Source organism: Propithecus coquereli, unplaced genomic scaffold (assembly GCF_000956105.1).
Source record: "Propithecus coquereli isolate 6110/MARCELLA unplaced genomic scaffold, Pcoq_1.0 Scaffold540, whole genome shotgun sequence".
Classification (NCBI taxonomy): domain Eukaryota; kingdom Metazoa; phylum Chordata; class Mammalia; order Primates; family Indriidae; genus Propithecus; species Propithecus coquereli.
The window spans coordinates 836,031-849,678 of NW_012151286.1; the positions used below are offsets into that span (position 1 = coordinate 836,031).

The 13,648-nt window shown below is 40.4% G+C and overlaps 1 protein-coding gene across 1 annotated transcript in view; it reads left to right on the top strand.

The window, feature by feature from the left end:
- The first annotated feature begins 1,079 nt into the window (after positions 1-1,079).
- Positions 1,080-13,648, top strand: part of NUP93 (nucleoporin 93kDa) — a 37,041-nt gene continuing 24,472 nt past the window's right edge. The window contains exons 1-2 of the mRNA XM_012657442.1: positions 1,080-1,142; positions 6,699-6,827. Coding sequence (XP_012512896.1) covers positions 6,708-6,827 — 120 coding nt within the window. The 5' untranslated portion in view covers positions 1,080-1,142; positions 6,699-6,707. The remainder of the gene's footprint in view (positions 1,143-6,698; positions 6,828-13,648) is intronic.

Genomic DNA, 13,648 nt, shown 5'->3' on the forward strand with positions numbered 1-13,648 from the left:
CCCCATTCCCCAAGCTTCGGAAAAGAAACTCCACCCTTGTATGAAGGGCAAGGTATTAGCATGGAAGCCCACTCTGTATATCTGCATGTGTGTCTGTCTGCTGCTGTGGCTGTCAGGACAATGTCTTGCCCTCTTTCCCACCAGATCTCAGCTCGAGTAAATAAGGACAATGAATAGCAGCAAGCAGGTCACCCTGGGCATGTTTTGTTAATGAAAATCACCAATAGACCTAAATCTAATCAATTCTAATAGAACTATGTGTGTTGAGCCTTGGGCCAAGAACTTGATTACATTATCTTACTGCTGCACGTGGGTAAACTGAGATATGGAAAGTTTGGGTGACCTGGGTAAAGTCCTGCCTTTAGTAACTGGAGGCACTAGGATTTGAAACTGTCACATTTCAAAGCCTTTTCTTTCAGCCATTGTGTTATTGTATAGTTTCATTTTGCAGGGGTTTAACCTGTGTACATTAAACTGGATTTGTAGACTGTCTCTTCGCCTCACCTATATTTAACAAGCAGTGGATGTCATCAGACCTGAAATAGGGAATGCACATGGCAGAACCCTGGAAGAAATGTGCAAATAAATGATTTATAGGGTTTCTCAGCCATTGGCCAACAAATGAATAGCACCCAGCCAAGTGGGCTATGATGGTGTCTTCCATGTAAGGAAGAAATCGAAGAATTAATTGAAATCAACAGAGAAATATGGACTAAGAAACAGAGGAACTGTGAATGGCCACGTAGCCAAAGCAGTATGTACAGTATGAGCCATTTAGGAATTTTGAAGGATAGTCTTGACTGTTCACTTTTTACATGTTTATGGCACATGGGACTCCCCACTACTGCTTCATAGGGTCTTTATCTTAGAACAGTCATGTGCTCCTAGATTGAAGGAAACTAGGAAATATCTGTAAGAATCATTTACTTTGATGTTTTAAAGTTGAGAGAATTTTGTAAGATGGAGGTGGGCAGAGTAGCAGATATCCTTATGGTTATTTTTTTTGTCCTATGGTATACTTTTGATTACTTGAAGGTTAATTTTAACCTAAATTGTGTCATCTTTCTCCCCTTTGATAGGGCTTCCTAAAGAATGAGAAGGACAATGCCCTGCTGTCTGCCATTGAAGAGTCCCGGAAGAGGGTAAGAAAACGAATCAAAATGTAGATGTGTATAGTTACGAGGGCAGCAGTATATACCAGGGGAATGCAGGTTCTGGAAGCTGGAGTCTGTGTTCCAGACCCAGCTCTCTCCTACTGGAGAGAGTTCTTCAGGAACCATTTTTGAGCAAAATACCATGCTTGTAACTATATGTATTTAGTGACTGAAATGCATCCGAGACACTGGACTGGACAATTAATTATTAAATTAATGTGAAAATGGAAGGCCCAGAATGTCTTTTGGTTTCATTATTGTGTAAGTGGTATTTTGTTTCTATCAAATCACTAGTTCAGGAAAGAAATTATGATCATTGATAATTTCCCTCAACTTCTTTTCCTTTTATTATGCAATATGGCTGTACCACCTTTTACATTAACAATTTCTCCAAGTCTTAAAAAAAAAACTAGCTCTGTGCTTGAAAAGATGGTAAATAAGTCAGCCAGAGCAGCCATTATATGTGCAGCAATATTTTGCAAAAAGCATTCCTGCAAGATGCTCAAAGGTCATTTACTAACATGTGTGTTGTCGCCATTTGTTTCCAACAAGAATCAAAAGATCAAAACCTATCCAAAACATCCCCTTACAGAGAAAGAGATTTTCAGGCCACTGGGGTCTTTGGGGGAGGGAGGAGAAAGTTAGCTATCCTGTGGAGTTGGTTCTAGAAGGGCAGCTTTCCCCAGGCAGGAGGCTGGCAGAGTCCATGCCGTCTGCTATCAGTGTCTCTCTGCAAAGGGAGTAGGCATGAAGGGAGACCTCTGCTTTGCTGTTTCCTTATTTAACCCTTGATATAGCAAGTGAAATGTACTTAGGTATCATTTGTGTAATTTAAAAAATAATAAAGTGAAAAAATGCTGCTTCTCAGTGTGCTTTATTAAAACATCTTATGAAGGTGAACATGTCTCAGTAGGACTAATGTGAGACAGGGCAGCGGGGAGGCTTGCCAGCTCTAATTTATAAGACAGTGTTCCAAATGCGTTATTTAAATGACTGATATGTTTGATTATCAGAGTAAAAGTCCCAAAAATTATGTTGTTGGCAACAGTACTTACTCCTAGAAATAGACAAATTCACTTGATTCAGATTTGGAAATAATAAAAAAAAAAAAAATTGTTTTTTTTTTTTTGTTCACACTATGAGTTTCTTACTCACCAGCATTGATTCTCTTGCTGTAAAGGACCAATGAAATTAAATTAGGATTGTCGAATGCTACCAAGCCTTATTAATCCATTTACCCCACAGAATGTGTTTCTGAAATTGGCAGTCTCTGAACATTGTGGCATACTGAGACTAAATGTGCAGCCAGCCAAAACATTTAGGTGACATACCACAGTGCAAAATGTGTGCATATGTGTTTGTGAGGGAGGCATTCCAGTGTTGGGAGCTGGCCTAAGGGGAGACCTTTGACCTGTCTGGACACCAGGAGACTACCACTGAGCAAGACTCATTTTCAAACAAAAGGTGAGCGGCTTTCTGGCATTTTAGTGGCAATTTCATGTTTGAATAACTTGCCAATGTCCTGCTGAAATGCCAAGAAAACAAGCTACAAAACCACAAATGTGTCCTATCTTTTCCCATTTGGTACATCCCAGCAAAAACAGAACAACATTATCAGAACATATGCAGTGTTTCTAAAAGCCAGCAACAGCTCAGTGATAAACTGGTGTGAAGTCAAAGCATATTGCCCTCTTCCCTTTACGAAAATGGGGTTCAAGTGCTCCCCACCTGTTCTTACTTCAGTTGCCCAGTTCTATCCCTGCCTTTTTTTCTTAACTGTGTTCAAAGAGAAATATTTTCCACACATAACAATAACTTGAAAGGTTCAGATTGAATTTCTAATAGTTTCTCCACTGTCTTGTCATTTTCTGTGATGTGTCTTGCCTTCCTTGTAATTTCTAGATCCCCCTTCCTTCAGTTTATCTCCTCTTCCCTTGGGTCTCTTTCTTTCTTGTCCCTACCTCCTACCTCACCTCAGACTCTCACTGTCCTCCTCTTAGTTCTTATTAATAGTTAAGTAGCTCTATTGATTCTCTCTCGTTAGTTCCTCTAGTTAGCATTCTTCTTTGCACCTAATCCACTGGTTTAGACATGGGTATAAACAGAATAGGCTGGAATGGGCAGGTGGGTGGCTGATCATCCCTGATTAGCTCACAAATTGGATGTTCCATTGCCTCTAATGTAATTAAGGTAAGCTGGGGGTGATGTGGTCAAGGGAAGAGAATTTTAATGTTGGGCCATATATTTTTATTTGAAGCTCCTTATCACACTAGCAATGGATGGAACCATAGCGCTATTCATTCAGGTTGTGGGGCAGTTAGTTTCTAAATGAGTAGCCTGGCATACTTCTCAGATATATCTGAGGATTTGAGCCCAGAAAGCTGCTGGTTTTCAAAGTACTTACAAAGTACTGAGCAGGAGTTCTTGACACACAGGTGGGCAGCCTAATTAACAGAGGGTGGTTAATTTCTACTGTTGTCATTCTGACCCTCACCTGGTGCTGGAAATCTGTCGCCCCACTGTCCTGATCAGCAGTTTCTGTGAGTGGTGTATTGTCTTGTTTTCTTCAACTGCCTTTACCCACTCTGCCATTCTTTATTAGCCAGAGATCTTGTCCTTAAGAAGTCTTGTGACACTTTGTGGTGATACCACAGTCTAGTTTGTGCCTCACTTCCTGTTGCAAGCTCAAAAGCTGTATAATGTGTCAACCTTCCCCCAACTCCTTATTTCTACATTCTCTGGTCCTCATTCCACACGGGCCTCCATTTTACCTTGCAGAGAGAAGCTCAAGACTGAGGAGGCTGTTGGTTTGAACACTAAGTAGGAAGAGTTTTAGAAGATGTGGCTCACTTGTGCATGCATTCTTTCTGGATAACTTCTAGGAGAAGTATCTCTTCCCTTTCCCTTCACCCCACCTTTCTGTTCCATCATACTTCTCTCTATTCAAAATGTATAGCTTTCGTGTTTAAGTTTACTAATGAGAATAAGAGGCAAGGATTTTTCTCTGGGATTTCTCAGCTCAGGTTAACTAACTACAATAAGCCATTTTGCCTGTCAGTGAAAAGAAGAAAACCAGGTGGAAGATTATTTTTAAAGTTTATGATTGACATTTCTCCTGTGTGTTAAGAATGCATATTAGAAAGGGGTCCAATGTGCCAACCTTCTTCCTGATCATTTGTGTGCGTGTGTGTCTGGTGTCCCCTTTTCACATTTTAAGAAATATTGGTCCAAAGTCAAATATCCCATTTGTAGGAAGAGTATATGTGGTTTTCTAACAGTTCCCTGAAGTTCATGTATATGGATATTATCAGTATAAATTATCTACATTGCCAAAAATAAAGCAAGCATTACTAATACTCATTCCCTTTATGCTGCCTAATTGGATGCCAGTCTGATTGTAAATGAAATGGCTTCCTGAAAAGTGGGCTTAAGCTGATGGGAAACCCGGTTCCAACTAACATTAACTGCATCTGAGTTGTATTTAACTCACAATAGTTTTGAGCCCGGGGCCTCGTGAAGCTTATGTAACTCACACGTCTCTTCATCTTGGAAGCCGAGAGAAATACTTTTCCAGTTGCATATAACTCATGCACAGAAAACAATAAAGAATAAATTTTTCGTTAAATTGGAAAGGATTGTTTAGTTTTTGAAGTTTTTATTCTGTTTTCATAGTAAAACACCATGGTCCCGAGGAAAAAAAAATTTCTAGTGTGGCAGTCAATGTGTTAAAGAATAATAGGCTAAGAATGGTCATAACTCAGTTTATCTCTGAAAATTGTTTTAATTTTCTCCTCAGAGTTTTTTTGGCCTCTTCTTTCTTCTCTTTTTCCCTTCTACCTTCCCCCCCCCTTCCTCTTTTTTCTTCTCTGCCTGAATGCCTTTATTTTGGCAACTACCAGCAGGTATGGTGAGTCTGGTGAGGTTTGGCAGACTTTTCAATGACTTTGAGTAGACTGGTAGGAAACTTAAATCCAGAATGCTGTTTTTCTTTTATTGGTATGCTTCCTCCTATGAAAATATTAGCGTTTCTTAAAAAAATAAATAAAATCACCAGGAGAATCTTTCATCTTTGTCTTTCCTTATCTTACATGCTTATCAAATCTTAAGATACCCTTGATTTTATAATACATCATTATTTTATGTACTACAAAGAAAAATACTACTATGACATGCCATCAGTTGTAATATACAGCCTAATTTCAGAGGTTTTAAAAAGATGTTTGTCTTAATAAGCACATGGAAAGATGCTTGATGTCACTAATCATTAGGGAAATACAAATCAAAACCACAATGAGATACCACTTCACACCCATTAGGCTGGCTGCTATCCAGAAAACCCAGAATATTAAGTGCCAGTGAGGATGCAGAAAAATTGAAACCCTTGTGCACTGTGGGAAGAATGTAAAATGGTGCAGCCTTTGTGGAGGAGACAGTATAGAAGTTCTTCAAAAAAGTTAAAAATAGAATTGCCATATGATCCTGGCAATTCCACTTCTGAGTATACACCCAGAAGAATTGAGAGCAGGGACTTGAAGAGATGTTTTACACCCGTGTTTATAGCAGCATTGTTCGCAATAGCCAAAAGGTGAAAGCAGCCCAGGTGTCCATCAGTGAATGGATGAGTAGACAAAATATGGTATGTACGTACAATGGAATATTTTCAGCCTTAAAAAGGAAGGAAATTGTGACACATGATACAACTTGGATAAACCTTGAAGACATTATGCTGAGTGAAATAAGCTAGTCACAAAAAGACAAATACTGTATGATTTCAGTTAGGCGAGGTACCTAGAGTAGTCAAGTGCAGAGAGACAAAAAGTAGGAAAGTGGCTGCCAGGGGCTAGAGAGAGAGGGAAATGGGGAGTTATTCTTCAACGGGTAGAGAGTTTCAGTTTTGCAAGATGAATTCTGGAGATGGATAGTAGTGATAGTTCCACAGCCGTGTAAATATACTTAATACCACTGAACAGTACACTTAAAAATGGTTGAGATGGTAGATTTTATGCATATTTTACCACAGTTAAATAGTTTTTTTAGGCCGGGCAAAGTGACTCACACCTATAATCCTAGCACTTTGGGAGACCGAGGTGGCAGAATTGCTTGAGGCCAGCAGTTTGAGACCAGCCTGAGCAAGAATGAAACCCAATCTCTCTACAAAAGATTTATACAAAAATTAGCCAGGTGTGGTGGCGTGGGTCTCTAATCCCAGCTGCTCAGGAGGCTGAGGCAGCAAAATTGCTTGCACCCGGGAGTTTGAGGTTGTAGTGAGCTATGATGACGCCACTGCACTCTAGCCTGGATGACAGAGTGAGACCCTGTCTCAGGAAAAAAAAAGATTTTTAAAAATGTCTTAGTATCAATGAAATAGGGTCGTGTAAACAGTTGTCAGTAAATTCTTTAAGGATAATTTAAAAAGTAGATTGCTTTTGCTCCTCTTAGGGAGAAATGGTAGGTCTGGGGGACTTTGAGCTTCTGTTGGGCTTTAAAGGAAACCGTGTGCTTTGTTCTTCATGTGGGTCATTGCTCTCTGCTCCTTTCTGACAGACCTTTGGCATGGCTGAGGAGTACCATCGAGAGTCAATGTTGGTTGAGTGGGAGCAAGTGAAACAGCGAATTCTACACACACTTCTGGCATCAGGAGAAGATGCCCTTGACTTTACTCAAGAAAGTGAGGTAGGTTGAATCCAAAAGATAAACCACTCAATAAAAATGTGAAGTTGGAGAATGCTTCTCTACTTGACTAGTATTTTTGGCACAGTCGATTACTATCTCCTCCTTGAAACACTTTCTTCACTTGGCTTCTAGGATGTTGCATTTGCCTGGATTCCCTCCAACACGTCTGGCTGCTTCTGCTCAGTCTCTTTTGCTGAGTTTTCCTCAAACTCTCCAACCTCTATATGTTTGAGTGTCCCAGGCTGGGTCCTTGACCTCTTATTTTTTCTTTTAATCACTGCCCTGTTGATTTCATCTGGGCTTGTGGCTTTAAATACCATCCATATGCCAAAGACTCTCAAATTCGTACCTGCAGCACTGAACCACAGACCCATGTACCTAGTTGCCTTCTTGGCTCTACTCGAATGTCTCATAGCCTTCTCATGCTAAATATGTCCAGAACTGAGTCATGATAGCAACTCCCGCCTAACCCGCCTTCTCTCCCCGTAGAGTTCCCCATCTTTATAAATGGCAATTCCAGCTTTTCACTTACTCACATCAAAAACCTCAGATTCATTTTTGTCCTCTCCCTCTCACCCATCTCACACCCAATCTCTCTCACATGTTGATAAATCCAGTTAACCCTACCTTAAAATATACCCAGAATCCACCCACTTCTCACTACCCCCACTTTTAACACTAGTCAAACCACCATCATCTCTTGCTTGGATTATTAAACTGGCCTCCTGACTTACTGTCTTAGTTATCATTGCTCTGTAACAAATTACTTCAAACCTTAGTTGTTGAAAACAAGCATTTAGCTTAGCTGAGTATTTCTGGCTCAGGACCTCCAGAGGCTACAGTCAAGGTGTTGGCGGAGATGGCACTCATCCCAAGGCTTGATGCAAAGCAGATCACTCCCAAGGTCATTCGTTTGGCTCTTGGCAAGCCTTAGGTCCTCTCTGGCTCTTAGCTGGAAACATCAGTTTTTTGTCTATTGTGCTGCTCACAGCATGATAGCTGGCTTCCCCTAGAGCAAGAGGAAGGGGTCTGAGGGAGAACTAAAGAGCCCCCAGGACAGAAACCATAGTCTTTCTGTAACTTAATCTTAAAAGTAATATCCCATTACCTCCGTTGGTTAGAAGTGAGTCACTAAATCCAGCCTACACTCAAGGGGAGAGAGTTATACAAGGGCTTGAATGCCCGGAGGTGAGGATTATTGGTGCCATCTTAGAGGCTGCTGACCACACTAGTCTCCCTGCTTTTGCCCTTGTACCCTACTATAGTCTCTTCTCAACACAGCAGCCAGAGCAACACTATTAAAAGACTGATTAGATTGTGTCACTCCTCTGCTCACAACCCTCCATTGATACCCACCTCACTTGGAGTGAAAGTCAAAGCCTTCACTGTGACCTGTGAGTCCTTACATGACCTGGTCTGGTTGCCTTTCTAAGCTCATCTTAGGCTGCTCTCCCCGTTGCTCTTGCCGCTCCAGCCAGACAGGCTCCTTACAGGTTCCTTGAACAAACCTGGTGGGCTTGCTCCTGCCTCAGGTCCTCCGTGTTTCCTGTTGCTTCTGCCTAGAATGCTCTTCGCCCAAAGAACTACATGGCTGCCTCCCTCACTTCCTTCAAATATTTACCCAATGCCATCTCAGTAAGGCCTTTCAAGGCCCTAAAATCCAAACCAACCGTTTCTCCTTGAACACTTCCTATATCCCCTTTTCTTGCTGTATGTCTCCTTTAAACACTTTCTGACATGTGCCATAGTATATATTTTATGTCTTTAAATTATATATTATCTGTTTCTCACTGTAGAATGTAAGCTCCATGAAGGTAAGGATTTTGGGGTTTTTTTGTTTATTCCTCTGTCTCCAGTGCCTAGAAGAGTCTCTGGAACATAGTAGATGCTCAAGAAATATTTGTTGAGTAAATCATTTGGCTCTAGCTAACTTTGTGCTAACTGAAGTATTAGGGGTATGTTGAAACTGATGGTAGAATGGCTATGTTAAATAACATTTGTCTGAATTGCCAGCATGAATTTAAAAAATAAAGGCAATGTAGTTGCCTTTATGGGGTAGTTGTCCCCAAGTACCCCATTCCCTTCCCCCTTTGCCTTCTCTATAGTTAATCACCATTACTACTTTCTTGTATATATTTCCGGTGTTTCTTTATACAAGCACATGAGACTATGTATTCTTATCCCTGCTTCTTCTTACACAAAAGTTAGCTTACTGTATGCTCTGGTCTGCATTTTTGTTTTTGTCTGAATACATCCTGGAGATCTTTCCTGAGAGGGATTTTGAGGCTGCATCTGGAATCGGCAGGAAAGGGTGTCTTGCTTGATCAGTGATGTCTGCGTTTGTGCCAGGGGAGGTCATAGCTTGCCATACATTTACCGCTCTGGTGTCGGGAGAAGACAGCCCTGGGCTTCAAATCCTAGCTTTTCCAAATCAGCAGTGACTAGGTCTTGAGGCCTTGTCCAAGTTGTTTAACCTGTAGACCATCAGGGTCCTCACTGGTGAAATGGAATTATTGGAGAAGATTAACAATAATGTAAAGTACGTGATCTATAATGGCAATTCCTTGCTGTTGTCTTAAAAAAAAGGTAGATTCATACAATTTGGAGGTGGAGATAAAAAATTATAGTGTTATAAAAGTCACAGTGATAGACATCTTTAGGTAGTGTTACAAGTGCTTCCTGTTAAGTCTTTTTCCCCAGAAGTTGTTTCATGGGTAGCTGGCATTGTCTGTGCACGTTGAGGCTCAGAGAGACATGTGATATGCTGGTGGGTCCCAGGGCTGTTGGCATCTAGACCATCCCTCTATTAAAGTCTAGGTCATGGATAGGTAGGTTGGCAGTTCGTGGTGTCCGCAGGTAATTTTGCACATCCTGTATCTACAGATTTGCTCCTGATTTAAATGCCAGTTTTTCTATTTTCCCCCAAATAAATAGATGCCAAACTTATTTGTCTTAGAAATTGCTCATTAAGGACCCTATCCCATATTTCTTATACTCAAAGACTTCAGACTGAAATCAGAGTCTTTGGTAAAGAAGAACTAATTTATAAGACTCTGGCCAACCTAATGTTTCTTTCTCAATTCTTTGTGAATCTGGGCAAATAACTAGAACGGCTCATGATTTTATAAACTTCATTTTTTAAAATGGTGTTAATAGGTTGAGTTCCGTGTTGGGATTTGGAAGTAATTATAAATTGCTAATGAGATGTTCTTTCTTGATTGCCCTTCTTAAAAATAGAATAGTCTATTTAGTAGACTTTTCTTCCCCGACCTCGAGTCCCCTTGGAAGGGAGTTAACGATGCTTTTGCTATTCCCTATTGTGACACCTAGTAGAGTGGATAGCTTTGCTGTAAATGTTGGCAGGTGATGCAGTTTTCTCTTCAGATTATTCAGGGAATTGCCCTTTTGTGGAACCTTACAGATTTGTTGGTTATTGTTGTTTTGAACTTTTATCCTGAAGTATAACAAATATGCAGAGAAGTGCACAAATTGTAAGTATACGACTCAGTGAATTATCACAAATGGAACAAACCCAGATGAAGAAACAGAACATGACCAATCCCCCAGCAAACCCCTTTGTGTCCCTTTCTGGTCGCCACCCTCTACCAAGAAGGGAGCCATTGTTTTGACTTCTAATATCATAGATTAATTTGGCACTTTATGTCAGTGGAGTCATACAATATATACTCCTGTTACTCTTGTTTCTGGCTGCTCTTGTATAACATTCTTTATATTGTTGCATGTAGTTGTAAGCCATTCATTCTCATGGCTGAACAAACTGCAGTTTGTTTATCCATTCTAGTGTTGATGGACATTTGGGTAGTGTCTACTTGTTGGCTTTTATAACTAGCACTATTGTGAACATTCTTGCATGTATCTTTTGGTGACTATATGTTTGCATCTCTAAGATGCATAACCTAAGAGGGGAATTGCTGAGTCAGAGGGTACGCATATCTTCAGCATTAGTAGATACCGCCAAAATGTTTTCCAAAATGGTTGTATCAGTGTACCCTCCCACCAGCAATATGTGAGAATTCCATTTGTTCCATATTCTTGCCACACTTGGTGTTTTCTGTCTTTTTAAATTTAACTATTCTAGTGGGTATGTGGAGCCATGTGTTTTTATAGGCTTTTTCCACATAATTTCCTTTAAAATGAGGGAAAGGTGATATTAACTCCACTTGGACAGGTACCTTGTCCATTGTGTTTAGAGGAGACCACACAGTGTTGAGGTCAGAAGACAGGTTTTGGAATTCAGCAAGCCTTGGGTTCCTGCGCCTGGGTTTCCTTGTTACGAAATTCCCTTCTTGAAGAACTGTTGTAGGGGAATGTAGAATACGCATAAAGCACCTAGCCCAGTGCCTGGCATAGAGCCCAAACTCATCGTACCCTAGTATTATTTGTGTGACTTAGTACTTGCTAAGATACACATTGTTAAGTTTACTTGCATCATTTTAATATGGATCCATCTCTTTTTAAATAGTTTCCTTGCTTTATAAAGTATTGCTAGGAATGAAAAAATCTTTGGTTATAAACAGAGGAAATAAAGAAGTATGACTTGATAACAAAAACATTCTTTTCTGGGCACCTTATTGTCAGGAATAAGGTTCTTGGACTCTGAAGAGTCACTAGTTAGAGAGGATGCTTCAGATCATTTTGAGCTAACCTTATATTTGAAAGAAAATGCCCAGAGTTGTATACGTTAATAAAAAGAGAGGTTCAGAGCTTTTTTAAAAAAGCAAAAATGGACTAGGATAGGGTGGTTCCTGAAACATTTTTCCCCCAAGCCTTCCAATAACAGGAGTTTCCCCCAATTCCTTCCACGGAGACATTGGTATTATCTGTTCCTGGCAAGTTTTAGTAAAGGAAATGATGCTTCAGTAGCATAAAGTCAATTTGGGAAATTAATTTCCTTAGGTTATCACTGGAAGAAAGGGGTATAATTTTTTAAGGAAGGTGGGAATTAAAAGATTCATAATAACTTTTCAAGTTGTGGTCTGAATAAAAATGTGCTTTGAAGCAAGGAAGTGAGACTTGTGGCTGCAAACCCTCGTGCCCCAGTTCTTGCATGCATCTGGTCCCTGCGTCTGGTGTGTGTGAGGAAGAACTCCCCAGTGCCTCGAGGCCTGCGTGACAGCAAGGGGTATTTGAACAGTTTGGGGAATCCTTGATGTAGCTTAGCCAACTTTTAAAATAGTGTTTAAAGGTAAATTTATCTAACTTCAGTGTAGTCTAGTGACTGGTATTGGACATAGTCAGTGGGTGTCCCTTAAGGTACTGTCTGGAAAAGAGCTTACAAGGAACAGACTTTCTAGAGAATCTAAACTGTACCTTAATAATTATAGATAATGATGGTGACATTCCATACCTGTGATATGTGGACTGTATATGTTGAACATAGTCTCTATTTTTAATAACTGACTTAATACCATATTTCATCAGCTCCTAGTCATGCATCGTTTCTACATTTTGATACCTCTGAAATGAGGATATGTCTTAAATTCAGTGATAGCATTATTTTTTTCATAGTGGTACATAAAGTGATATGTCTTACAATAGATGGTGTAGTAGATTCAAAGAAATACAATAAAATGTAGACTGACGGAGTTTGAATTGGAAAACTCCAGACTAGATGATTCTGAGATATATTTTGTGGCTCCCTGGCAGTTTCCTTGGGGATGGACCTGGTTCACATGTTGGGGTTTGAGTAGGAATTCAAGTATAGAAAGTGCTCTGCCGTTCGTTCAAAAAGATTTTTTTAAAAACCCCAACACAACAGGCCTTTCATTTTACCATCATGATGTATTATATACATGAACACGTGATCTTGCGCACTCTTCTGATGGTAGAGAAAAATAGACCGCCTTGGGAAAACTCTGCTGCCGTCTCCATCCCCTCCCCAGATAAAGCCTCTGCTAGTGGTGCGCCCCCTTCCATTTCCTCTCAGGTACTTACGTGCACATTGGTATGTGGATGTACATCCCATCAATTTATTACAACTGTAAATGGCATCGTTTTATACATTAGGTTCTATAATTTAGCATTTTTTGTTTGATGTGGTTTTACTTATTTTGGAGCTTTTCTAGTTTAGTACACATAGGTTTCTGTCATTTTTTAGTGGCTGTGATAGTGTTCTATCCTATGAATGACCCAAGAATTATTCTCCTGTATTATTCTCAAGTATTATGATTTATCCATGGTCACGCAGTCATTAGTTGGGTTGCATTTAGGACCTAGGTCCTCTGGCCCCCGGTTGGTGTTTTTTTTCTAGAAGTATTGGGCTTTTACATATAGATTTTATAGTCAACTACTGTAAATTAATCACTTTGGTTGTATTTTGCTTACATAAAGCAAAAACATTCCATGGAAGTAAACTCTCTTCCTTCTGCAGTATCACCATATTTTCTTTTTCTCTATACTTGTTTTGCTAGGACTGCTAGTCACATTCCTTTTCCCCCAACTAGAACGTGCCCTACAGGGAAAGAGAGTTTTGTGCATCCCTGGATACCTTTGTACAATAGCAGGTGCTTAATAAAAATTGGCAGTTCCCTCTTGCCACCCTCCAGCCCCATCCTGTCTGTCCCAGGGCTGTTTGGGGAACACCGTCTGCTCTGGCAAGACCCTTCTCAGTTTGTGCTCCCGGAGGCTGCTCTTTCTCCACATATCACCAGACTCCTGGGTGAGCCCCTTGTTCTCTCTGGCTTTACCCTGCTGTCTTCTGTGCCTTTCTGGTCTCCGACTCCCTGCTGCTATCCTTACTGCTGCTTTCCTGTCCTGTTGTTCCTGCTGTGGCTTAGTCAAGCCCGGTGCAGAGAAACCCA